At 47.6% G+C, this 24,182-nt stretch overlaps 1 protein-coding gene across 2 annotated transcripts in view; it reads left to right on the top strand.

Moving 5' to 3' along the window:
• WDFY4 (WDFY family member 4) overlaps positions 1 to 24,182 on the top strand; it is a 184,123-nt gene that overhangs the window by 154,622 nt on the left and 5,319 nt on the right. For both annotated transcript variants that reach the window (XM_083738111.1, XM_083738112.1), the window contains 10 exons: positions 619 to 728; positions 4,287 to 4,440; positions 8,247 to 8,338; positions 9,558 to 9,770; positions 13,697 to 13,844; positions 15,042 to 15,199; positions 16,533 to 16,691; positions 18,137 to 18,316; positions 21,382 to 21,558; positions 22,752 to 22,839. In XM_083738111.1, the coding sequence (XP_083594237.1) occupies positions 619 to 728; positions 4,287 to 4,440; positions 8,247 to 8,338; positions 9,558 to 9,770; positions 13,697 to 13,844; positions 15,042 to 15,199; positions 16,533 to 16,691; positions 18,137 to 18,316; positions 21,382 to 21,558; positions 22,752 to 22,839 (1,479 nt within the window). The remainder of the gene's footprint in view (positions 1 to 618; positions 729 to 4,286; positions 4,441 to 8,246; positions 8,339 to 9,557; positions 9,771 to 13,696; positions 13,845 to 15,041; positions 15,200 to 16,532; positions 16,692 to 18,136; positions 18,317 to 21,381; positions 21,559 to 22,751; positions 22,840 to 24,182) is intronic.

The raw sequence follows: 24,182 nt of genomic DNA, 5'->3' as shown, positions 1-24,182 counted from the left end.
AGGAGGCGCCCACCACTCTTCCTCATCCAGCCAGTTCTAATGTAAATGGAGGATGTTGTAGCTGGCCCTGCAACCCCTTCGCCATTCCTAAATGTGGGGTACACTTTGGGTCACGGTTCTTCCTTCCGGGTATTTCTTTAAACTTATTGACTTCTGAAATTTATAGCCCGTCTTTTGCTAGCCAGTAGATATTCCCAAGCTTATAAAAGGCAAATACAGTGGTACCTCGGGTTACAGACGCTTCAGGTTACAGACTCCGCTAACCCAGAAATAGTACCACGGGTTAAGAACTTTGCTTCAGGATGAGAACAGAAATCACGCGGTGGCGGTACGGTGGCGGCGGGAGGCCCCATTAGCTAAAGTGGTACCTCAGGTTAAGAACAGTTTCAGGGTAAGGACGGACCTCCAGAACGAATTAAGTTCTTAACCCGAGGTACCACTGTATTGTTTATTTTTAAAGGGAGGACCTTGGGCTGTTCTGTGCTCAGGCTTATGACTGCTTTTAGCTCCTAGAGAGCTGGTGCAATTAGGATCTGGCCAGTCAAGGTATGGCAGGTCTTTGAAAGTCGCATGTGGTAATTGCAGTCCTCAAAACAGCTAATGGATCCACATTTGCAGGTAACCTCTCAGCCCAGTGCCATTACTGCACTCACTACTCTTCGGCAATCATTGTGGCCTCCTACCTGGTTCGCATGGAGCCATTCAACCAGATCTTCTGCTCATTGCAGGTAGGCGATCGACTTCCATGCAGGGCTGGTTGCAGCCAAAATTGTGAATACGATGATCAAATCCTGCACTTAAGCCATTCCAACCCCCAACATTGACTGTCCCTTGACCAACTCTGGCAGCAATTGCGTCTTTGTGGAGGCTTGCCAAGAGTTCCACGGGTGTAGCAAACTGGAAAATCTTGGGGCAGGTTACTGTTGTTGACACCTGTCTGTCTTCAGGAGACAACGAAGGAGTATTCTGTTGAGGCTCAGTTCAAACTGTTGGAAAGTTGCTGTAGCTGTAAAGATCGATTTGGGAAGTTTTAATGGTTGATATTTTTAATATTCTAATATCCCTGCTCCTGCCAACCTAGCAGTTTGAAAGCACATCAAAGTGCAAGTAGATAAATAGGTACCGCTCTGGCGGGAAGGTAAACGGCGTTTCCGTGCGCTGCTCTGGTTCGCCAGAAGCAGATTAGTCATGCTGGCCACATGACCCGGAAGCTGTACGCCGGCTCCCTCGGCCAATAAAGTGAGATGAGCGCCGCAACCCCAGAGTCTTTCATGACTGGACCTAATGGTCAGGGGTCCCTTTACCTTTACCTTTAAGAGGGCCCTGGTCCTTCTTCCTTCACCACCTGATTTTACCCCATGCCCAAATCCCCCCCCCCCCCCCGCAGGCTAATGGAGGAAAGCAGCTTCCCTCGGGGGCATTGCAGGGTTTCATTTCTTTCCAGAGAGCTCTGATTTCGATGTTCAGGGGTTAGAAGGGTTCAGGGTGGCCTTTCAAAGCCCCTGGGTTCAAATCCACGCCAGGCTCAGATGAACTGGGATAACAGCTATTATAGGTAGCAGAGAAATAAAACTCGTATGTCGCATAGCTGTCAACTTACAGATTTGAAAATAAGGGACCAGCAGCCTCGAAAATAAGGACTCAGCAGCCAAAATAAGGGATTTTCCAAGCACAGGTAGTTTCAACTTCTGAGCCTCTCCGAGCCAAAGGCAGAAAGCCCAGCCAGCAGCCAAATGAAGCCTCAAGCGGTGGTCCCCACAGCGCAGCAACCCGGCGAAGGGGATGCAGCAAGGAAAACCACCGTCACCTCTCCGCTGGGAAGCGCTGAGCAAAGGCCAGTCCCCAGGCAAGGTGGCCGATTTGATCGGCACAAGGCATGCAAGCTCCACCCCCCAGTCGGTCTTAGACTCCTTATTGGGTGAGCAATGCAGCCAAGCAACACAGTTGGAGCCTCCCTCCTCCCTGGCTGGCAGGGAGGGAGGGAGGGAGGGAGGGAGAGGAGCTGCTTCCTTTAAAACCCAGGAAATTTAAGGGACATCATGAATCTGGGACAGCAGCGGGAAACAGCACTGGGATAAGGGACTTTCCCGCCAAATAAGGGACGGTTGACAGCTATGTCATGGGTTTGAGCCCCATGTTGAGCAAAAGATACGTGCATTGCAGAGGGTTGGAGAGGGCGGTTTGGGAATGCGGATGTGCCTGCCACAGAGTCTGAATGTTTTGCAGCCATTCCTCCTAAAATAAGTAATGGCTGTAGGCTAGAAGAGCCCTGAATTCACATGTCTTGAATTGAGGAGAGAAGAGGCATGAGGGTTTTTTTTGGTCTTGTTTTTGCTAACAGCTCATAAAGTTGTTTGGGGCTTTCTCCCGTTCTTCCTTTCCGCATTCCGAGAGGAGGAGAGCCGACTAATTCTGATATAAATATATGCAAATACATTTATTAATATAAGAAATACTGCAAATCAGTTATTGCTTTCTTTATAAATAATACAGGCTTATGTTTAAAAAGATATTACTTCCTCCAAAATGCATTAGACAGCTGCAAAAAAATTACATTTTTCTAGATGGTAATATCTTTAACCGGATTTGCGGCACTAACAACATTTCCTATGTAGATATTATTTTTATTTAATACAGGTAACCTTTTTATTACGAATCACATTGTTTCTCTGGAGATTACCATCCCCTTTCATAAAAGCTGTAAAAGCAGATGAAGAAGTGTCAGTCTAGGCACAGCCATGTGTATGCAGATGAGATACACGCTTCGAAAAGAGACATCAAGGAGGAACTTGTTAGCTTCTGGTTTCTAAATATGGTCTGCCTGTCTCCTAATATGCTTCAGTTTTCCACTGAAATTTGACTCTGAGGGTTGATGCCTGTTAATGATTAACTTCGCAGTGACCTTGAAAGTAAGGCTTCTTGTGTTTCGCACTGACAGGACACACAGCAGACATCACTCCCTGCGATTAAGTACAAAATCTGACCTGGGCAGCCCAGCCGAGCCCAGTGCTTGAATTACAGGGGTGGCGCTGTGGGTTAAACCACAGAGCCTAGGGCTTGCTGATCAGAAGGTCGGCGGTTCGAATCCCCGCGACGGGGTGAGCTCCCGTTGCTCGGTCCCTGCTCCTGCCAACCTAGTAGTTTGAAAGCACGTCAAAGTGCAAGTAGATAAATAGGTACCGCTCTGGTGGGAAGGTACATGCACTACTCTGGTTCGCCAGAAGCGGCTTAGTCATGCTGGCCACATGACCTGGAAGCTATACACAGGCTCCCTCGGCCAATAAAGCGAGATGAGCGCCGCAACCCCAGAGTCGGCCACGACTGGACCTAATGGTCAGGGGTCCCTTTACCTTTACCTTTACTCCCCTCTTACCTTTTGTGACGTCTCCCTTCCCACTGTTTTAAAATGACTTCAGAGGTTACAACTGGTGCAAAGTCAGGAGGACTTTTCCATTTCGCTAATAATAATAATAAATAAATAAATTTGTATTTATACCCCGCCCTTCCCGGTTCAAAAACCGGGCTCAGGGCAGCTAACAACAAATTTAAAACACTTAATTGTAAAAGCAGCATAAAATACAGTATAAAAACATGAATAACAATAAAATTCAAAGTTCAGAAATCAATTTAGGGGAAATCCATCTAATAAGCATTAGATAATCACCAGGGCTAGCTGGCTGAATTAGTCCTACTTGGGCCAGCAAGGATTAGCTGTGGGGTCTCAGAGTGGGTAATCTTCATAAAAGGGGAGGGGGAGGGAAGAGAAGGGAAATAGAAGATCAGGCTGAATTCAAATTAAAGGCCAGGCAGAATAGCTGTCTTACAGGCCTGATGGAAGGAGGTTAAATCCTGAAGGGCCCTAGTCTCATGGGACAGAGCATTCTACCAGGTCGGAGCCATCACTGAAAAGGCCCTGGCCCTGGCAGGCTAAGGGCCCCCTGTGATTTCATATCCTCCAACATTTCTCCCATGTAAATGGGGACATCCTGTTCCATACCCTCCGACATTCCTCTGATTAAAGTAGGGATGAAAAGCGGGACATTCCAGGATCAAAACAGAAACCGGGGCAGCTTCTGTAAATCCAGGGCTGTCCCTGGAAAATAGGGACACTTGGAAGGTCTATAATTTGAGTAGTGTGCCTGTCATCTTTCCCTGTCCAAAGAAACGAGAGTTTCTCAGCCAGTGATCATCAACCCCTGTAGGCAACACACATTTTCAAAGAGGGCAGAATACTAATTCAACCTTCAACTTTCCCTGTCCCTCTCTTTTTCATCCCACCAACCAAGGGAGGCGGTTTTGATGTTGCCGAGAGAATGTTCCATAGCATGAAGAGCACCTGGGACTCGGCCTCAAGAGATAACATGACGGACGTGAGGGAGCTCATCCCTGAGTTTTTTTACCTCCCCGAATTCTTAACAAACTGCAACCAGTTTGCACTCGGTAAGTATTTAAGCGCTGCTGAATTTTTGCCTGCAAATAATTTGGGAGCAAAAGTAACTTTGAGGAAGTCGAACCGATCTGTTGGGGCTGGGAAAGGCCTTTCATATTCTCACTGTCTTTTCATGCCTGCTTGCTACCCAGACCACTCACTCTCTTGGCAACATTTCGCCCCACTCACACCCCACGTCTAGTTGCAGGATTTCTTCTTGACTAGCGTGTCATGAATCGCAGAACGGACGTGGTGATAGTATAGTGCAGGGGCCAGCAAACGTTTTCAGTAGGGGGCCGGTCCACTGTCCCTCAGACATTGTGGGGGGCCAGAGTTTAATTGGGGGGGGGAGTGAATGAATTCCTATGCCCCACAAATAACCCAGAGATGCATTTTAAATAAAAGGACACATTCTGCTCATGTAAAAACACGCTGATTCCCGGACCTTCCGCGGGCCGGATTTAGAAGGCGATTGGGCCAGATCTGGCCCCTGGGCCTTAGTTTGCCTACCCATGGTATAGTGCCATGTAAACATATTGGAGTTTTTTAAAAAACTGGCTGACTTTGCCCCCTCTGTCATGTGCTGGTCTCACTGCCCACTACACACTGAAAGCTGGACGCAGGGGCATAGCATTTGGGTGTGTGTGCCAGGGGTGCTGCGGCCCCAGAAGCACAATTTTTAGGAGGAGCAAACCAGGCGCCCCCACCCAGGTGCCCCCAGTGCAGCCTGGGATGGCGTTCCTCTCCACTGAGTGGGGGGGGATCTGCCTACGAAGGGGCACTTTGGCTGGCCGGGCTCTCCCCTGTATGGGTGGGCAGGTGGCACCTTGCTCCAGTGGGGGGGGGTAACCTGCCAGCATACCCCCGGGTGTGTGTGTACACCTACCTGCCCCGGTCACTGGCAACAGACACAACACCACTGGGCGAACGTCTCCAGCAGAAGGCTTGCATTCATGAAGGCTCCCTGTGCATTTTTGAACCTTGCGCATTCTGGGTCCTGACTCACCCAAGGAGCTCCGCACTGCAGTTGTTTGCACCCCAATGTGCGATGAGAACAATGTGCTCCAAAAATGTTATGGCCCTGCCAGGATGCCCATTGGAATGCATATTTTCCTGCACCTTTTGACATCTAGACAACCACAAATCTGTGCTCAGATGTGCATTTTTTAATCAGAGGTGCAAAGCTGCAGGGAGGAGCCCAGACTCCATGCAGTCAGAAGTCTTAGGAGGTAATATTCATTGGAATATAATCCCAGCATCAAAGGAAATATTCCCACCCACCCTGCCCTGCTCCCACCTCCAAGATGATTGCATCACCGGCACAGTTCTCATTACTAAAACAAAATAAGGAAGGAGGCACGCAACGTAATATGGTTAATATAGTGTCTTGCCCAAGTTGAACTAGATCAATTTCTGTTCATGAGTAAGAATCTATTAAATGTGTTGTTCAACCTTTGGATGATCAGCAAAGAATCTCTCTTTGAGATCATTTATCATTTTGGAATGGTTTCTTCAGTGAGACTGAACAGTGTAATATTTGATTTACACACTTGTTGCGTTCCTGCTGTTACGCGGTCTGTTTCTTGTTTATATAATGCATTCTCAATTATTTCTAAACTTTTTATGTTCCCCAGATGTATGAATTGTGTGGCACTGACATTTCAACATTGTATCTTTTTGCTATTGTTATTTATGTATATCATTTCTATCTTACTGATTTCCTCCTCTTTCTTATGCACACAATAATTTTATAGATTTTCTTTCGGGGGGACCCCTCTATCCCCTGGAAATTAATAAATGGTAGCATTTTGATTATTTGGGATGTGAAGAGGGAAATACCGTAATTTTTGCTCTATAAGACTCACTTTTTCCCTCCTAAAAAGTAAGGGGAGATGTGTGTGCATCTTATGGAGCGAATGCAGGCTGCGCAGCTATCACAGAAGCCAGAACAGCAAGAGGGATTGCTGCTTTCACTGCACAGCGATCCCTCTTGCTGTTCTGGCTTCTGAGATTCAGAATATTTTTTTTCTTGTTTTCCTCCTCCAAAAACTAGGTGCGTCTTGTGGTCTGGTGCGTCTTATACAGCGAAAAGTATGGTACAAGCTTTAGAGGAGTTCCAGAGCTAGCCAATGCAAAACGCCTTGGCCAAGTCAGGGCCATTAAGGAACAATTCGGGGCTATTGAGAGTCACTGGCAATAAAGGAGAACTGTCCTCCCTCCCTTGTCCTGCAGTGTCAACAGAGACTGTGGGTTTGGAAGGCTGCCAGGGTAACTGGGTGTGTGGTGACAAGAAAAGAGAGTTTTTAGCGGGGTGTTCTGGGTAGAAGAAGAAAGACTGGGATCCATCTTGGGCAGGCTGGCTGAAGGCTGGCTGGAGAGATGGTTTGGACTCGGTGGCTGCACTGCTATGGGAGATAAGCCCCTCTTAAAATGACCACGCTGTAAGATCTCCATGCAGACTGAAGGTGTGTTGTTGTTGTTGTTGTTTAGTCGTTTAGTCGTGTCCGACTCTTCGTGACTAAACAACAACAACAACAACACACCTTCAGTCTGCATGGAGATCTTACAGCGTGGTCATTTTAAGAGGGGCTTATCTCCCATAGCAGTGCAGCCAGACTGAAGGTGTAAATAGGTGAATAAACCATATTTCTTAAAGCTACGACAGTCTCCATTGCATCTCAATTCTCCAAAGGACCACAGACCCTGGGTGAGTGCCTGGAACTCTGCTCAGCAGAGAGAGGGGCAGGCACTCAACTTGTAACAAGAACTAGGGGAGATAGGTTAGGCCGAGAGAGAGAGAGAGAGAGAGAGCGTTGTCCAAGATTAGCCAATCATCTGAGTGGAGATGTAAACCTGGTTCTCCCCAGCTTAATGTCAAAACTCTAAACCTGCCTTCTCCAACATGTCATGGAAAGGAGAGAGCTCACGTGGATCAGCCTTCAGACAAGGTTAAACAACATTCAGGACTCAAATCCTTCAAATCTTTGATGCCTCCCTTTCCATGGAGGCACAGGTTACAGCAATAGCCAATGCAACATTTTCCCACCTTCGCCGCATCAAGCAGTTTGGTCCCTTACCTTTCCCGCCCTGACCTGGCCACAGTGATCCATGCGACGGTCATCTCCAGGCTTGACTACTGTAATTCGCTCTATGCGGGGCTGCCCTTGAAGCTGTCCCAGAAACTCCAGCGGGTGCAGAATGCTGCAGCGAGGCTCCTCACGGGGTCTCTGCCATGGGATCATATTCACCCAGTGCTTTTCCAGCTGCACTGGCTCCCGGTGGAGTACAGGGTCAGATTTAAGGTGCTGGTTTTGACCTTTAAAACCCTATACGGCCTAGGACCCTTGTACCTACGGGACCGCCTCTCCCGGTATGCCCTACGGAGAGCCTCAAGGTCCATAAATAGCAACACCCTAGTGGTCCCGGGCCCTAAGGAAGTTAGATTAGCTTCAACCAGAGCCAGGGCCTTTTCAACACTGGCTCCAGCCTGGTGGTATGCTCTGCCTCATGAGACCAGGGCCCTGCAGGATCTGATTTCTTTCCGTAGGGCCTGTAAGACAGAGTTGTTCTGCCTGGCCTTTGGCCTCGAATCAGTTTGATTCCCTCCCCCTCTTTCTTTTTTCCTTTCTCCTCCTATGAAGAGATTGCACCCTAATGTTTTAATGTTGTATCTTAATCTTTTAAATTGTATTTTAATCAACTTCTTTTTATTATTGGTTGTTAGCCGCCCTGAGCCTGGTCTTGGCTGGGGAGGGCAGGGTATAAATAAATAAATAAAAATATTATTATCAAATAATGTTTTTTTGGTCGCTTGCAGGAAGCTTGCAAGATGGGACCTCGCTGGGTGACGTGCTGTTGCCACCCTGGGCAGAAGGAAACCCTCATAAGTTTATCAGTTTGCACAGACAGGTCAGTATGACAAGGCATGCAGTTTGGATGTTTTGGGTGCTGATGGCCGATCAAAAATAGCACCACATATTTACATCGAACTGGGTGCCCGCTAAATTTGCTTTCTGGCCCAGGAGTAGTGATGGGGAGGATCCATGAAAATATATATATCAACACTACCTTTTTCTTTGTCTGCTGGCTACTGTTCACAGTCACTCAGCACTCCCTCAGCCCTAACTTTGGTGGTCAGATTTATATTTGCTTCATTTATTCTCAAGAGATTACAGCCAAACTTTGATGTCTTTATAGCTACATTGGTACCTCGGGTTACATACACTTCAGGTTACAGACTCCGCTAACCCAGAAATATTACCTCAGGTTAAGAACTTTGCCTCAGGATGAGAACAGAAATTGTGCTCGGGCGGGGCGGCAGCAGCAGGAGGCCCCATTAGCTAAAGTGGTGCTTCAGGTTAAGAACAGTTTCAGGTTGATCTACCCACGCTGGAAGAGTGGCAGATGCAGCTGATGGACTATATGCAACTGGCCGAGATGACTGGCAGAATCCGAGACCTGGGAGAAGAGAGGGTTGAAGAAGACTGGAAGAAATTTAAGATTTATCTACAAAAATATTGTAATTTGGTTGAATGTTAAGAAGGATGCTAGATCATAAATAACTGCCTACCACTGAATTAGATTCGAATTTGACGATAAGTGAGACTAAGGAAAATATAATTTTTTTGGAGAACTGCTAGATTCTATTTAAATGAGCAGATATAAGATTGTAAACAAGATGGTAATTTGCTTAGAAAAACCTTTTTTAACGATGTAAGTGAGAGCGGGTGACGCGAGGGAGTCCAAAGAAGTGATGAAATTATGCTATGATATAAATAATGTTGTTTATTATTTATGCATTTGTATTTGAAAATCTTAATAAATATTTTTTTAAAAAAAGAACAGTTTCAGGTTAAGAACGGACCTCCGGAATGAATTAAGTACTTAACCCGAGGTACCACTGTACTCTTTTACCCTTTTACATTTGACCCAAGAGATGGTATCTTTCCCTTCCATGTTTTCCATTGAAGACCAAAGCAATTTGTACATCTTGAGGGTTAACTCAGGGATTAGTGGTAGAGTCCACACTACTATGTGGGCCTTCCAGTAACAAGGACCCTACCCACAAAGGCAAAATATAGGATGGTGTTCTCAGTAACAAGGTAACTCAGTGAGTATTGGGTTTCAGGCACTGGAGAGCGATTACGTCAGCAACCATATCCACAACTGGATAGACCTGATCTTTGGCTACAAGCAACGGGGCCCAGCTGCAGCGAAGGCTATGAATGTCTTCCACCCCTATTTCTATGGGGATCAGGTGCACCCGGACAGCATCAGCGACCCACTCATCAAAAACACCATCTTGGGGTTTGTCAGCAACTTTGGACAGATCCCGAAGCAGGTACAGTGCAGATGTGGGGGGAAGTGAGTCACCAAGAGTCGAAAGCCTTCTCCAATTTGAACCCTGAGTGGGATGCAGAATTATAGGATTTTGCAGGATATCAGCAGCCACTGATGATCTAACTTGGGGATGCATCTGGGCTCTAGGTAGTAGGGCGATCTACCAGTAAACTCCTGATTTGTTTCTTTCATCTTCAGCAGGTAGACAGTGAATTGAATATCTACTTTGGCTGAGAGCTTTTGCATGGATGCTGTATGCTTGAGGCTTTTTGAAATATACTCGGAGTCAAGAGTGGATTTTATTCAGCTCATAGTGGTGAGGAAGAATGAATGTTCCCCCCAAAGTGTCTGCTTTATATACATTATTTACACAATGGGCTGCACGTGATTGGCTAATTCCGGAATTCTCCTGTAGGCCAATCAGGTTGTGGATTTACTTTCATCTGGAGCTGGATTGGGTGGCTCCTGCAGACCAGTCATACTGCTGCATTGTTCTAGGACCAATCAGACTGCTGTATTCTGAATCCTATTGTTCTAGGACCAATCAGACTGCTGCATTTTGGATCCTATTCAGCTCAGTACATAACACTTTTTAAGAGAAAGAGACCACACAGCATGAATGGCCATGTGAGGTGCCTTGCATCACAGAATGAAGTTGTGTTTGTGTGTTTGTGTTTGTGTGTGTGTGTGTGCGCGCGCATCTCTTGCTGACTTGTTGACTCTCGACCTTCCACTGCTATTCTTAAGGACCCTGTACTGAGATGCTGGTCCCCAGTTTCTCCAATCAGAGTTGACATATTTACCTCCTTGGGGGCAGCCCCACTGCAATCCGTTTATTCCCAACCAGCTGGCACAAAGGAGCACTGGGAACAGAAATGCACACAGACGCAAGCGTTTGCAGCTCCCTGAGCTCTGATTTCTGAGCAGCCTGCAGCTGGTCTCCCTTGTCCCACTTAGAATCTCTCGTGGTTGCTGATAACTCGGAAGCATCATTCCTGTGTCCTGTTTGAAGCTGATCTAAATGGTTTATCTGTATGGGGGGGGGGAATCGCAGCACTTGGCAAAGGCTATCAACAGAATACAAAGCCACCCCATTTCCTTCCCCCTCCTTTCCCCCAGTCTTTTTCAAAGTGTGATGACTCTGCAAGGAGTTGCTGATAGCGTTCTCTACAGAGCTTCTGCTGCAGGCAGAGACTGGCCGTCCTGGGGTTTTGTGATAGGGGGCTGTACCTCCCATTTAAAGGCATGGTGCAAATTAGTATCATGAAAAGGGATGGAAGCATCCATGTTGAAACGATGGGCATGGTTGCTGCCACTGCACATTAATGAGCACCAAGAGGGTATTCAGTTCTGCAGAGGGTATGAGATCCTAAAGCGCACTTAATTCAGAAATAAATCCCACTGCGCACCATGGAAAACCAGCAAAATCTGCTTCCAAGGAAACACTCTTAGGATGAGTTCATAATAACAGTCCCTTTTTAACTAAGCCTTTGACTGATTGACATCCGGTGCCCTTTAAAAACACATTGGGGAGGAGGGAATTATTGTTTTTGTTTTTATTATGTATTTTGAGTTTTTATATTATGGTTTTATGCTGTGAACCGCCCTGAGGCGTGTGGGTATAGGGTGGTACACAGATTAGAAACAGGAAAGGAGGAATATGTCAAACTGAGCCTTTCCGTTATAGGGCTGCCTTGACTTCAGCTGCCCTCTGTTGATCATTTTGAAAACATGTTTGCGTGGCAAGCCCCCTCCCCATGAGAAATGAAGACACTGGACACATTATTTAAGGTTAATGGGCATAAAAAGGCCACAACTTTATTGATTACAGGATTGAAAGGTATTGGCCTTAGGCATTGGCTCCTATCGTCTACCCGGCATGGAGACCGGGATGGGTTGTCCACAAGCCGTGGGAGTCCTGTTGAAGTACGCCAACTAGGATCCCACGGGTGTCACCGCTTGGGGGCGTGCCGGGGGCCCTTACCTCCCTAGGTTTCGGAAAAGGCAACCCCCCCGGAGTCCATTGGGGAAGGTGATGGCGCTTCCTTCCCCCCATTCATTTGCATAACAATTAACCCCTGCCAATGCCTAACCGCCAATACTGAGGAAGTTGTGACGTTTGCTACGAGGTAGGCGAAAAAACCAAAAGGCTTGAAGTGTGCCAACTTGGAAAAATTCCTACCAGGCCCCTTGCGGCGACCAACCGAAGTCCATAGCAAGGTCAAAGCTAGCTAAACCTAAAGGGTGGGTGGGATGGGAAAACCGCTCGGCTAGGAAAGGGAAAAGAGGGCGGTCCCCGGGCGTGCCCGGCCTTAAATGAGCCAGGCCCCGCCTCCCCAGCCCGCCGATTGGCGGACGGGGTGGAAGACACGCCCGGGGATTCCCTATCCACGCGGGGGCAAGATCCCCGCCCCCGCGTGTGTGGGAGGAGGGTTTAGCCCGCAACCCCCTCTCCTCCTAGGAGGAAATGGCTTTGCTTCATGCATCCAGTCTTGGGGTTTGGCCCATTTTATGACTAAGCACTCAGCTATGAAAAGCAATCCAGATATGAGTGGCGAGAGTCGGGATGTTTTCCTTCCTTCCCCGTGGCACGTTTATCCCGCCTTTCGCAAGTTAACAGCACCTGACAGAATATTAATAAGATTTGTTATGCACTGCGAGCGTAGGAGAAAGCAATAGAAGGAAGGCTTGTGCAAAATTGCAACAGAATCAAAAATACCGGAAGAAAGTGCCAACGAAAGCTGGAGCGTACTGACGCATGTTTGCACATCCTTGTCATCCAGAAGGGCTTTGCTTTGTATATCGCCTTCCACAGTGGGGAAAACTCTGTTGAAGAGCGTCATTGTTTTCTCAGCAGCCCAGAGACTTGGGAACAGCCCCCCCCCCCCCAAAAAAATGGCTACTTATACATTGCCAAAAGGAAGAAAAGGCATCACACACCTGGAAAATAAGACCCAAAGAGGACAATGATTTGTATAGAGTGTGCTTATGCTGACTTAGATAGGTACATTTGCACAATGTGTCTAGAGGCAGTTGGAGGATGGATGGTGGCTAACAGATTGAGGTTGAATCCTGACAAGACAGAAATGCTGTTTTGGGAGAACAGGGGGCAGGCAGGTGTGGGGGACTTCCTGGTCCTGAATGAGGTAACTGTGCCTCTGAAGGACCAGGTGCGCAGCCTGGGAGTCATTTTGGACTCACAGCTGTCCATGGAGGCGCAGGTCAATTCTGTGTCCAGGGCAGCTGCCTACCAGCTCCATCTGGTCTGCAGGCTGAGACCCTACCTGCCTGCAGACTGTCTCACCAGAGTGGTGCATGCTCTGGTTATCTCCCGCTTGGACTACTGCAACACGCTCTACGTGGGGCCACCTTTAAAGGTGACCCGGAAACTACAACTAATCCAGAATGTGGCAGCTAGACTGGTGACTGGCTGTGGCAGCCGCAGAGACCATATAACACTGGTCCTGAAAGACCTGCATTGGCTCCCAGTACGTTTCCAAGCACAAAGTGTTGGTGCTGACCTTTAAAGCCCTATACAGCCTCAGCCCTGAAGGAGCGACGACTCCACCCCCATTGTTCAGCTCCAAGGGCCTTCTGGCGGTTCCCTCCCTGCGAGAAGTGAGGTTACAGGGAACCAGGCAGAGGGCCTTCTCAGTAGTGGTGCCCACCCTGTGGAATGCCCTCCCATCAGATGCCAAGGAAATAAACCTGACTTTTAGAAGACATCTTAGGGAAGTTTTTAATGTTTGGTGTTTTATCATGTTTTTAATATTCTGTTGGGAGCCTTGCAGAGAGGCTGGGGAAACCCAGCCAGACGGGCGGGTTATGTAAATATAATATAATATAATATAATATAATATAATATAATATAATATAATAATATAATAAATGTGGAAGTAATTTTTTGCTACTTTTTCTTGTTCACAGCTTTTCAGCAAACCACACCCAGCCAGGAATACCTTGGGGAAACATTCAATGAGCAGAGAAAGCATACTCTTCTCTCAAACAGCTAGTCACTTGCCTCCAACACTCAACAACCTGCGTAATCTGAAGCCTTCATCGGTTGCTGTCAAAGGTACAGATTGTTTGGGGACTTTAGAGCGGGGTGGGGTGGGGTGGAAGAGCACCTGATGATGGCCATTGCTGAGGCTCAATGCACATTTGTTCGATGGGATCAGGTTCCCTACGAGCAGACCTAAAAGTTAAAAGCTCTGGACCCGCCCAGTGGCCAAGGGACCAAAAGCGACTGGGAGGCTCCACTGTCTGTCTCCCAGGAATTGCATAATGGCAAAGGGAAGACCTGACTGGCTCCATCCATCAGCCAGAGAACGAACTGATGCAGGGAGCTGCTAGGGAACAGCTCCTATTATCATCAGCCAAAGGAGTAAGTCAGGCAAATGTAACAACTAGAGAAGAGCATTTATAGTTTACTACTTCATTCTGAACCAGTACCGTATTTTTCGCTCCATAGGGCGCACCGGACTATAGGGCACACCTAGTTTTTAGGGGGGGGGGGAATAAAAATTAATTTAGCCGCGCGCAACTTCTCCAGCCAGGAGAGGCTGCGCACGGTTTTGGCAGAAGCCAAGACAGCGAGCGGGATGGATCCCGCTCGCTGTCTTGGCTTCGCTTTTAGCCGCGGGGCTGGGGCGGGGGAAGCCCGAGCTTCCCCCATCCCCAGCCCCCAGAACAGATCTGGGAGTGGCGGCAAGGTTGCACGCAGTGTTGCCGCCACTCCCAGAGCTCGCGGGGCTGGGGGCGTGCTCTGAAGGCTTGCGGATAGCTGCCTGAAGCCCGGGGAGCGCAGCAGCAGTTGGCGCTGCACTCCCCGGGCTTCAGGCTGCTATCCGCAAGTCTTCGGAGCGCGGGGGGAACTCCTGCTGCACTCCGAAGGCTTGCGGATAGCTGCCTGAAGCCTGGAGAGCGAGAGGGGTCGGTGCGCACCGACCCCTCTCACTCTCCAGGCTTCAGCGAAAGCAACGCGAAGCCTCCGGAGCACGGAGGGAGCACTCCCTCTGCGCTTCGGAGGCTTCGCGTTGCTATCGCTGAAGCCAAGGAGCCTGCATTCGCTCCATAGGAGGCACACACATTTCCCCTTCATTTTTGGAGGGGGGAAAGTGCGTCCTATAGAGCGAAAAATACGTTATCTCTCCTCTTCCCTTTTCTTCCATTCCCTTCTTGACCTTTGGGAATGAGCCACTGGGATTCCCCTCTCTCCTTTTAAAGGCTGATGCATCAAAAGAGTTGCTTCCTTTTCTTCTTCCCTATACAGAGGCACCTCAAGGACCTGTGGGTCACATTGTATGTACTGAAAAGGGAACTTTGGCCGTGGGGAAAAACAAAATTTTGATCCCCCCACAGTGGAATAAAGTGTTTTGCTGGGGTTTCGATGACTTCACCTGCTGCCTAGCTGCTTCCGGGTCAGACAAGGTAATCAGCAACGTGTTTCTGGGTATGGCTGCAAAATTATGTCCTTGGGCTGTTTGAGTGGTCATGTGGCCAATAGTTGCAAGCAGTGAGAGATGGGCTGGCAACGTGTATCGAATAAGTTGGTAGAATCTGCTTCCAGATCATCTGACAGCAATAACGGGACTGAACGACAAAAACTATGCCTTCGTAATATCGTATTCAGTTGACAATCTTATCTCATTTCTTGACATCACACCAGGGCTGCTATTGCATTTTTTAGAATCTGTATTCCATGCTATTAAATTTACTGGTATTCCCATGGAATGAATATTGTGTAAACTGGGTTGGCATTAGAGCTCAGAATCCTCAGACAGTCCCCAGCTCCCTGGCAGAAACCATTGCTTGCTGGTTGGGTTCAGGAGTCACCCTCCCTTTTAAATACACACCGTGCCCCTTAACTGGTGCCACGATGGGGCACACTGGCAGGTAGATCGTAACTACTAGGTTATGTAGCCACCATCATAATTAGCCAGCAGAACCTACCAATATCAGAGGGAGTCCACAAGGGCACAATTTGCCTTGCAACACAGAACTAGGGACTTTCCAGTAGTGGCACCCAGTTGGTGGCATCCCCCTTGACCCCACAAAAAGTTAAGTTGGCTCCCCTAGCAGGGACATTTCTTCAGCCAACTGAGATGTTCTAATCTACCCTCCCATTGGCCTTGACTGATTTATCTTTTGCTAATCTGCCTCTTTAGTATTTAGGGACGCGGGTGGCTCTGTGGGTTAAACCACAGAGCCTAGGACTTGCCGATCAGAAGGTTGGTGGTTCGAATCCCCGCGATGGGGTGAGCTCCCATTGCTCAGTCCCTGCTCCTGCCAACCTAGCAGTTCAAAAGCACATCAAAGTACAAGTAGATAAATAGGTACCACTCTGGTGGGAAGGTAAACAGTGTTTCCGTGTGCTGCTCTGGTTCGCCAGAAGTGGCTTAGTCATGCTGGCCTCATGACCTGGAAGCTGTACGCCGGCTCCCTTGGCCAATAAAGCGAGATGAGCGCCGCAACCCCAGAGTCGGCCACGACTGGACCTAATGGTCAGGGGTCCCTTTACTATATTTGGGAGGAGGGCCAAGAGAGTGGGGCCCAAAGCTATAGCTTGTTTAGCTGATACGTAAATCTGGCACTGGTCCTACTATTTACGTTCATAATATCATTCTAACTGGGGGAAATAATATTAAACGGGTCGGTGCTGATGCAGGCCTACTTTCTGAATTTCTTGGACTGCTTGCTTGCATGGATCTTTTACTTTGTTCCTGCTTGCATGGGTGTGTATTTTCTCTCTCTTTGTATGTAGAAGGTGACCACATTTGAAATCACAGCTGATTGGGGGGTTTGCCTCTGTGCTGTGTGCCCCACACCAACGACACTCATCACTTCTGGAAGCAGCTCTGTGTTGTGCGTCTGGGAGCTGTCCGTGGCTAGAGATGGAGACGCTTGCTTAAACCTGAAGCAGGTATGATATCCGAGTTCACTTTTCCACGAGGCAAAATGATTATGCTCAAGGGCACTTGGTGTTATAGAGTGAGAGATCCGTTGACTCTTGGGAAGGCAGGAGATACTCTCCCTCTCCAACGAAGTACCGTATTTTTCGCTCTATAGGATGTACTTTTTCCCCTCCAAAAATTGAGGGGAAATGTGTGTGCATCCTTTTGAGCGAATGCAGGCTCCTTGGCTTCAGCGATAGCAACGCGAAGCCTCCGAAGCACAGAGGGAGTGCTCCCTCCGTGCTCCAGAGGCTTCCCGTTGGTTTCCACCTTCCTCAAGAGTATAGAAGAGGGGAAATTGAAGTAGAGGAAATTTGGTATTTCCCCACCCATGGCTCCTGTGACAATAGTTCAAGGTTCCCCTGGGAGCCATGGCTCACCAGTTGAGACTGCTGGTACAGGCAATTCTATCTCCTCCTTCAGGTCTTCTGCTTCAGGCTGCATCTTTTTAAGCCTTAAGGGAGAAACTGCACAGAATTTGGTGCCTGGTGTTACTTGGCCCAAAGTATGGAATAAGTATGTGAAACATTCTCAGAGTCGAGTGTGAATTTTATGCTCTTTATTCAGCTCAAAGCAGGAATGAATGAGACTTTCCCCAAAACATCTAGCTATATATACATTATTTACACAATGGGCCCCGTGTGATTGGCTAATCCTGTAGGCTAATCAGGTTGCGGATTCACCTCCTCCAGAAGCCTGATTGGCTGCTCCTGCAGGCCAATCAGGTCGCTGATTCACTTCCACCTGGAGCTGGATTGGGTGGCTCCTGCGGACCAATCAGACTGCTGCATTCTGGGGATCCTATTGATCTAGGATTCAGCTCAGTACATAACACAATGGAAGCCACAGACTGAACACCTGCAGCGTTTAATTTAACAGCATTGTTCCACATTATTCCATGCATCACAGGCAGGTCTGGTTTACTGGTGTGTTTGTAGCACTGTCGTTCTAAGAGAATGCTTGATCGAATGATTTTAAAGCCCCCCAAAAAAAACACAGAGACCCCTTGCTCTGAATTTTAGCGGTTGCAGGCAGGTGTATGTGTCTGCTTATATCATGTCTCCTTATTGACATGGCAGGGGAAATTATTTTGCTGCGAATTAGGACAAGTCCCCCAGTTAAGGACGGTGGCAAGGAGATCTCTCTTGCAACACACTTAGAATGGTCTTGATTCCCTCTTAGGAAATTGCTGGGGCGGGTATCTAGTTGCTCTGGAGTTGTTTCTCAAATCTCCGAAACCCTTTACACCGGCTTCTCTGCTCCCTGCATTAAAGAATGCTGCCTGTTCTCTGCTGAAGAGTTCTCTCTCCCTGCGGAACAGACCATTTGTCTTTGTAAACTGAAGGATGCCTTGTGGCTTGGTACTAAATTAGGGTCTCCCTTTGATGCGGTCTCTGCTTGTTTCGTCTCCCAGCCTTTGTATGGGCACATGCAGCCTGTGACCTGCTTGGCTGCCTCCACCTCCTACAGCATCATCGTGAGCGGATCCGCCGACAGATCCTGTATCATCTGGGACCTGAACCAGCTGACACCCATCGCCCAGCTTCCGGGCCACGAGGCCTGCCTCTCGGCTGTTGCCATCAATGATTCAACGGTAAGATATTCATTTATCATCATCCTCCTGACACGTCCATGAACATTTCATGACGACTTAATGGGTGCCCTTCCCTGCAAGAAACCATCTTGAGACGCGACAGATTGATTTTTCGTCTTTTTACAGAGGTTTCTAATAGTATCCTTAATGCTGAGAGGGGCACTAAAAGCAGCCTCAGAGACAGAGCTGAGGCAGGAGGAGGGGAATTGTTACAGGCTGTTCTCTCTGTGCTGGATTCGGCCTCCAGGCTTTTTCGCTTCTGTTTGGTTACAGGCATAGCTGTCAACCGTCCCTTATTTGGCGGGAAACTCCCTTATCCCAGCACCGTGTCCTGCTGCTGTCCCTTATTGATGATGTCCCTTAAATTTCCTGGGTTTCATGCTCGCCCGGCTCGGGAGGGAAGCAGCGGCTTGGGGTTGTCCGCCTCGAGAGAGAGCGCGCATGAGCTGCCGTGTCTCCGTCTCTCCCTTTCCCCCCCTCAGGGGCGCATCATGAGGAGATGGGTGGTGGCGGGTGGGCAGGCAGCCCCTCTCTGGTGAGACTTCCACCGCACTGCCAGGGGAAGCTGGAGGCGGTGGCAGCTGAGGAGGTGGCCTGAGGGAGGAGGAAGAGGAGGGGATGGGGAGGGACGCAGAAGGGCGGCACTTCAGCGGCCACCACGTGCCACAACCACCTCATGCCGGGCTCGCGGGCGGCGTGGGCAAGAGTCTCTCTCCCTCCCCCCTCTCAGGCAGGGAAGGGCCGGTGGAACTCCTTGCACCATGACGACGGCAGCCCTGCCATGCTGCTTAGCATAACGTCCAACCAGTGCAGCATCTTAATGTAGTGATTTCCCCCTCTGCATCCCTTTCATAACTCCATTTTTATAAATCATTTGTCCATCCATAGTTCAAATTTTCACTACAAGTTTTCTGTCAATCCTACCAATGTATGTAACTCTTGACAATAGCTTTTCAACTAAATTATATACTTTCCCCATTCTTTATTAAAGAGGTCCTCTTCCTGGTTTCTAATTCTGCCTGTAAGCTTTGCCATCTCGACGTCGTCCATCAGTTTTGTCTGCCACTCTTCTTTGGTCGGAGTTGTAGACCCTTAGGATCACATAGTCCAACCCCCTGCAAAACACAGTCAGTCGCAGCAAAAGCAGCATGAGTGCCAGATTTATGTATAAGCTAAGCAAAATCCCTTATTTTGGCTGCTGATCCCTAATTTTCGAGGCTGCTGGTCCCTTATTTTCAAATCTGTAAGTTGACAGCTATGGTTACAGGTGACCCTCTCCGCATGCATTTTATTTGTTTGAGAAACCCAGCCAAAGGCCATGCCTGTGCCAGCCTGTTTCTTACTGAGAGGAGAATCATAGAACTGTCAAGTTCGAAGGGGACTGCTGAGGGTCATCTAGGGATGTGCAGCTGTCCCGTACGGGAATACGCGTTATCAGCACCGTGCTCTAACCAACTGAGCTAGGTAGCTTGAAACGGCCTCTTCTTATCCCGTGACGTTCCTCTCCGATAATCCGCTCACACGGGCGCAGCACTAAATGTAGGGCTAAACTAAATGTCCTATTTGCAGAGGTGTGTCTAAGCTTCTCAACGCCACACCTGGAACTGGGAAACCCATTGGGATTGGAGAAGCAGCGTAGTTTGCTTCAACCACTTCTTCTGTGCTCCAAATCTTCCTCTTCCTTTCCCCTTGTGTTTAGTCATTTAGTCATGTCCGACTCTTCGTGACCCCATGGATCAGAGCATGCCAGGCACTCCTGTCTTCCACTGCCTCCCGTAGTTTGGTGAAACCTATGCTGGTAGCTTCGAGAACACTGTCCAACCATCTCGTCCTCTGTCGTTCCCTTCTCCTTGTGCCCTCCATCTTTCCCAACATCAGGGTCTTTTCCAGGGAGTCTTCTCTTCTCATGAGGTGGCCAAAGTATTGGAGTCTCAACTTCAGGATCTGTCCTTCCAGTGAGCACTCAGGGCTGATTTCCTTCAGAATGGAGAGGTTTGATCTTCTTGCAGTCCATGGGACTCTCAAGAGTCTCCTCCAGCAGCATAATTCAAAAGCATCAAGGCGATCAGCCTTCTTTATGGTCCATCTCCAAGTATCTCAAGGGCTGTCACATGGAAGAGGAAACAAGCTCTTTTCCTCCTGCTCGGGAGGGTAGGACTTGAACCGATGGCTTCAAGTTACAAGAAAGGAGATTCCAACTAAACATCAGGAAGAACTTCTTGGCACTAAGAACTGTTTGATAGTGGAACAGTCTCCCTTCAGAGGTGGTGGACTCTCCTTCCTTGGTGGTTTTTAAGCAGAGGTTGGATGGCCATCTGCCATGGATGCTTTAGTTGAGATCCCTGCATCACAGATGGTGAATTAGATGATCCTTGCAGGGCTCCTTCTAACTTTATCAGTTCAGAATTTCTGAATTCTGGCTTCGTGAGGCTGGCGTTGCAAGACTATTGAATTTTAACCAGAAAGACGCAGGTTCACATCCCTTCTTACCGTAATGGTCATTTTGTTATCTACCAGTCCCCCTTGCCTGTGTTGGTGGACAGACTATGCCTAAGCCTGTCACGTGATGTATTGTGATGGGACGCGGGTGGCGCTGTGGTCTAAACCACTGAGCCTCTTGAGCTTGCCGATCAGAAGGTCGGCGGTTCGAACCCCCATGACAGGGTGAGCTCCGGTTGCTCTGTCCCAGCTCCTGCCAACTTAGCAGTTTGAAAGCACGCCAGTGCAAGTAGATAAATTGCTACCACTGCGGTGGGAAGGTAAACAGCATTTCAGTGCACTTTGGTTTCTGTCACAGAGTCCAGTTGCACCAGAAGCAGTTTAGTCATGCTGGCCGCATGACTTAGAAAACTGTATGGGGACCAACACCAGCTCCCTCAGCCTGAAAGCGAGATGAGCGCCGCAACCCCATAGTCGCCTTTGACTGGGCTTAACCGTCCAGGGTCCTTTACCTTTTAACCTTTTACCTTTGTTATTTACAAGTCACCCTTGCCTGTGTTGGTTGGAGAGAGACTATGCCTAAGCCCGCCCTGTGCTCTCCAGTGATGTATTGCGATGGGTTTCAGGGTGACATTGCCTCTTGTGCTGGGACAGCCCTCTACTTATGGAATGTCAATGGACAGCCTCTGGCTACAGCAACCTTCGGCCCTGGAGCCACCATTTTGTGCTGCTGCTTCATGGAAGTGATTGACTGGGACGTGCAGAGCCTCATAGTCACGGGAGACACAGGTGGGGCTGTAAAGGTAGGTCTCTCCAGGGGAGAATTTCTACTTTCGGAGGCTCTTCAGCTTGTCCCAGCTTGAGGAAAAGTCTCTGGGTTTTCTCTCTCTCCATATTTTAGAGGCATGCATTTACAGTGGTACCTCAGGTTACAGACACTTCAGGTTACAGACTCCACTAACCCAGAAATAGTACCTCAGGTTAAGAACTTGGCTTCAGGATGAGAACAGAAATCACGCGGTGGTGGGGGTGGGAGACCCCATTAGCTAAAATGGCACCTCAGGTTAAGAACAGTTTCAGGTTAAGAACGGACCTCCAGAACTAATTAAGTTCTTAACACGAGGTACCACTGTAGTTAATTTCACCATCTTGGCTATTCTTGGGCAAGCCAGCATTTCAGAGTTGAGGCTTGGAACAATGCAAATTTGCTCACCACTAAAACTCCCCCCATACTATTGCTTTTAATTTTATGCAAAAGAAAGCAGATTTAACCAACCTACTTATTAAAGTTTATTTCAAAACTTAAGATTATGTAATAATAATTCAACATGCTTTATTATTAAAGTTGATTTAATAATTATTAAAGTTTATTATTGAAGCGTATTGTGTATATCTTTTAAGTTCTGGTGACCTTTATTTTAAAATATCACCACTTTACCTTTCCTCATTAAAAGTTCAAGTTGGCTCATAACAAAATTTAACTGAGAGCCAGTGTGGTGTAGTGGTTAAGAGCGGCAGTCTCGTAATCTGGTGAACCGGGTTCGCGTCTCCGCTCCTCCACATGCAGCTGCTGGGTGACCTTGGGCCAGTCACACTTCTTGAAGTCTCTCAGCCCCACTCACCTCACAGAGTGTTTGTTGTGGGGGAGGAAGGGAAAGGAGAATGTTAGCCGCTTTGAGACTCCTGAAGGGGAGTGAAAGGCAGGATATCAAATCCAAACTCTTCTTCTTCTTCTTAACCATGAATTAACCATTTTGAGAGATCAGTTGCAACAACATTGAAACACCAAAAACTGGAGCAGTCAAAATTCACCACCAACAACAGTTGCTCCAAATAAGTTGCTCCAAATAAGAAGACTGTTAGAACCAGTCAAATAAATAGGAAAGGTTTTTTTTTAATAGCTTTTGGTAGAAGACCAAGAATGAACGGGCGGGTGAGACATCCCTCTCTCAGGCGACAATCCTACTATTAAATCTATTTTCTTCTGCTCTTATAGGTCTGGAAAGTTGAAAATAATTCACACCCATGCCAGGACAGTAGTATGAGATCACAAAATAACTCTTCTGAATGCCAAGGAAAAACGGGTAAGGATAGCTTGGACAAATCTTTTCTGTGAAAGAGAAGGCATTATGTTGACTATCAGGAATAAGTTGACGCAATCTGGAAAGAAAACAAGTTGTCAGTTCCTTTTCTCCAGCCTTCTACCGGAGCTGCAGCAAAGCTCATGCCTTTTGCAGCAGCCAACCTTTGGCTCTGCTTAGAGAAATGCCACAGAATGGGTGCAGATTGATCTCCCACTTCTCTTGATGCAGATTCCCAGTGGTGGAAGAGGCCAGAATATCCCTGCTTTCGGTTTTGGCAAACAGTCCTGCCAGACCAATCTTTGCTCTGGTTACTAGCATAGTGAATTTTGGAAATGCAGTGAGCATGATTATCTTGTTTTCATCAAAGCATCTGGCAAAGTTCTCCAAGGTTTTTTGTTAGCAAGCTGGCTAGATAAAAGATTGGTTGGCAATGTGGTCACCTAGATTCCCAATCTGGCTGGAAAACTGTACTAGAAAAAGTGCTTATTGTCAAAGTGGAGGAAGGTTTTGAGGGAGCCCTATCTTACTCCTTTGTCTGGTATTCTTCAGTATTTATTTTTTTAATCAATGACTTAGATCAATGGTTCTCACTCTTTTTTCTCTGGGCCCCACTTTCAGAATAAAAATTTGCTTGGATTTTTTTTTACTGGTAAGAAATACATTGGAAAACAAAAAGAAACAACACTTGATTTATAACATAGATCACAACTACTTTATAAATATGTTCACGGGGCAGCCAGAAAGTATAAAACAATGCAGCTCCATAAGAACATGAATCAGTCCCAAAATATAAATGAACCTCTTACATATGTACCTAAACTATGTCTACAAACTCAGTGAGAAGTGTGAGCTTCAAACATTGCAATATTTCACCAGCTAAACAGCAATATATCAATATACAGTGGTACCTCGCAATACGAAATTAATTCGTTCTGCGAGTTTTTTCATCTTGCGAATTTTTCGTCTTGCGAAGCACCCAAAATCCAACCCCCCCAAAAAAAAAGTTTTAAAAGTTTAACTTACCAAATGGCTGCAAAAGAAGTTTTGGAAAAGCTTCAAAAATCACCAAAGTCTTCAAAAACCTCAAAAAAGGCTTTTAAGAAAAAGAAAAAGGAAACAAACTTGCAAGACATTTTCGTCTTGGGAAGCAAACCCATAGGGAAATTCATCTTGTGAAGCAACTCAAAAAACGAAAAACTCTTTCGTCTTGCGAGTTTTTCGTCTTACAAGGCATTCGTCTTGCGAGGTACCACTGTAATCAGATTAAGTGGTGGTTATGATTTAATAGATGGGTGCAGTAGAAGGGGATAAGGAACGACGAGGTGGCATCTGGTCAGCCACTA

The sequence above is a fragment of the Podarcis gaigeae genome (assembly GCF_964106915.1).
Source record: "Podarcis gaigeae genome assembly, chromosome: 5".
Lineage (NCBI taxonomy): Eukaryota > Metazoa > Chordata > Lepidosauria > Squamata > Lacertidae > Podarcis > Podarcis gaigeae.
Note: the sequence above shows the minus strand (reverse complement) of the source record. Positions and strands in the feature narration are given on the sequence as shown.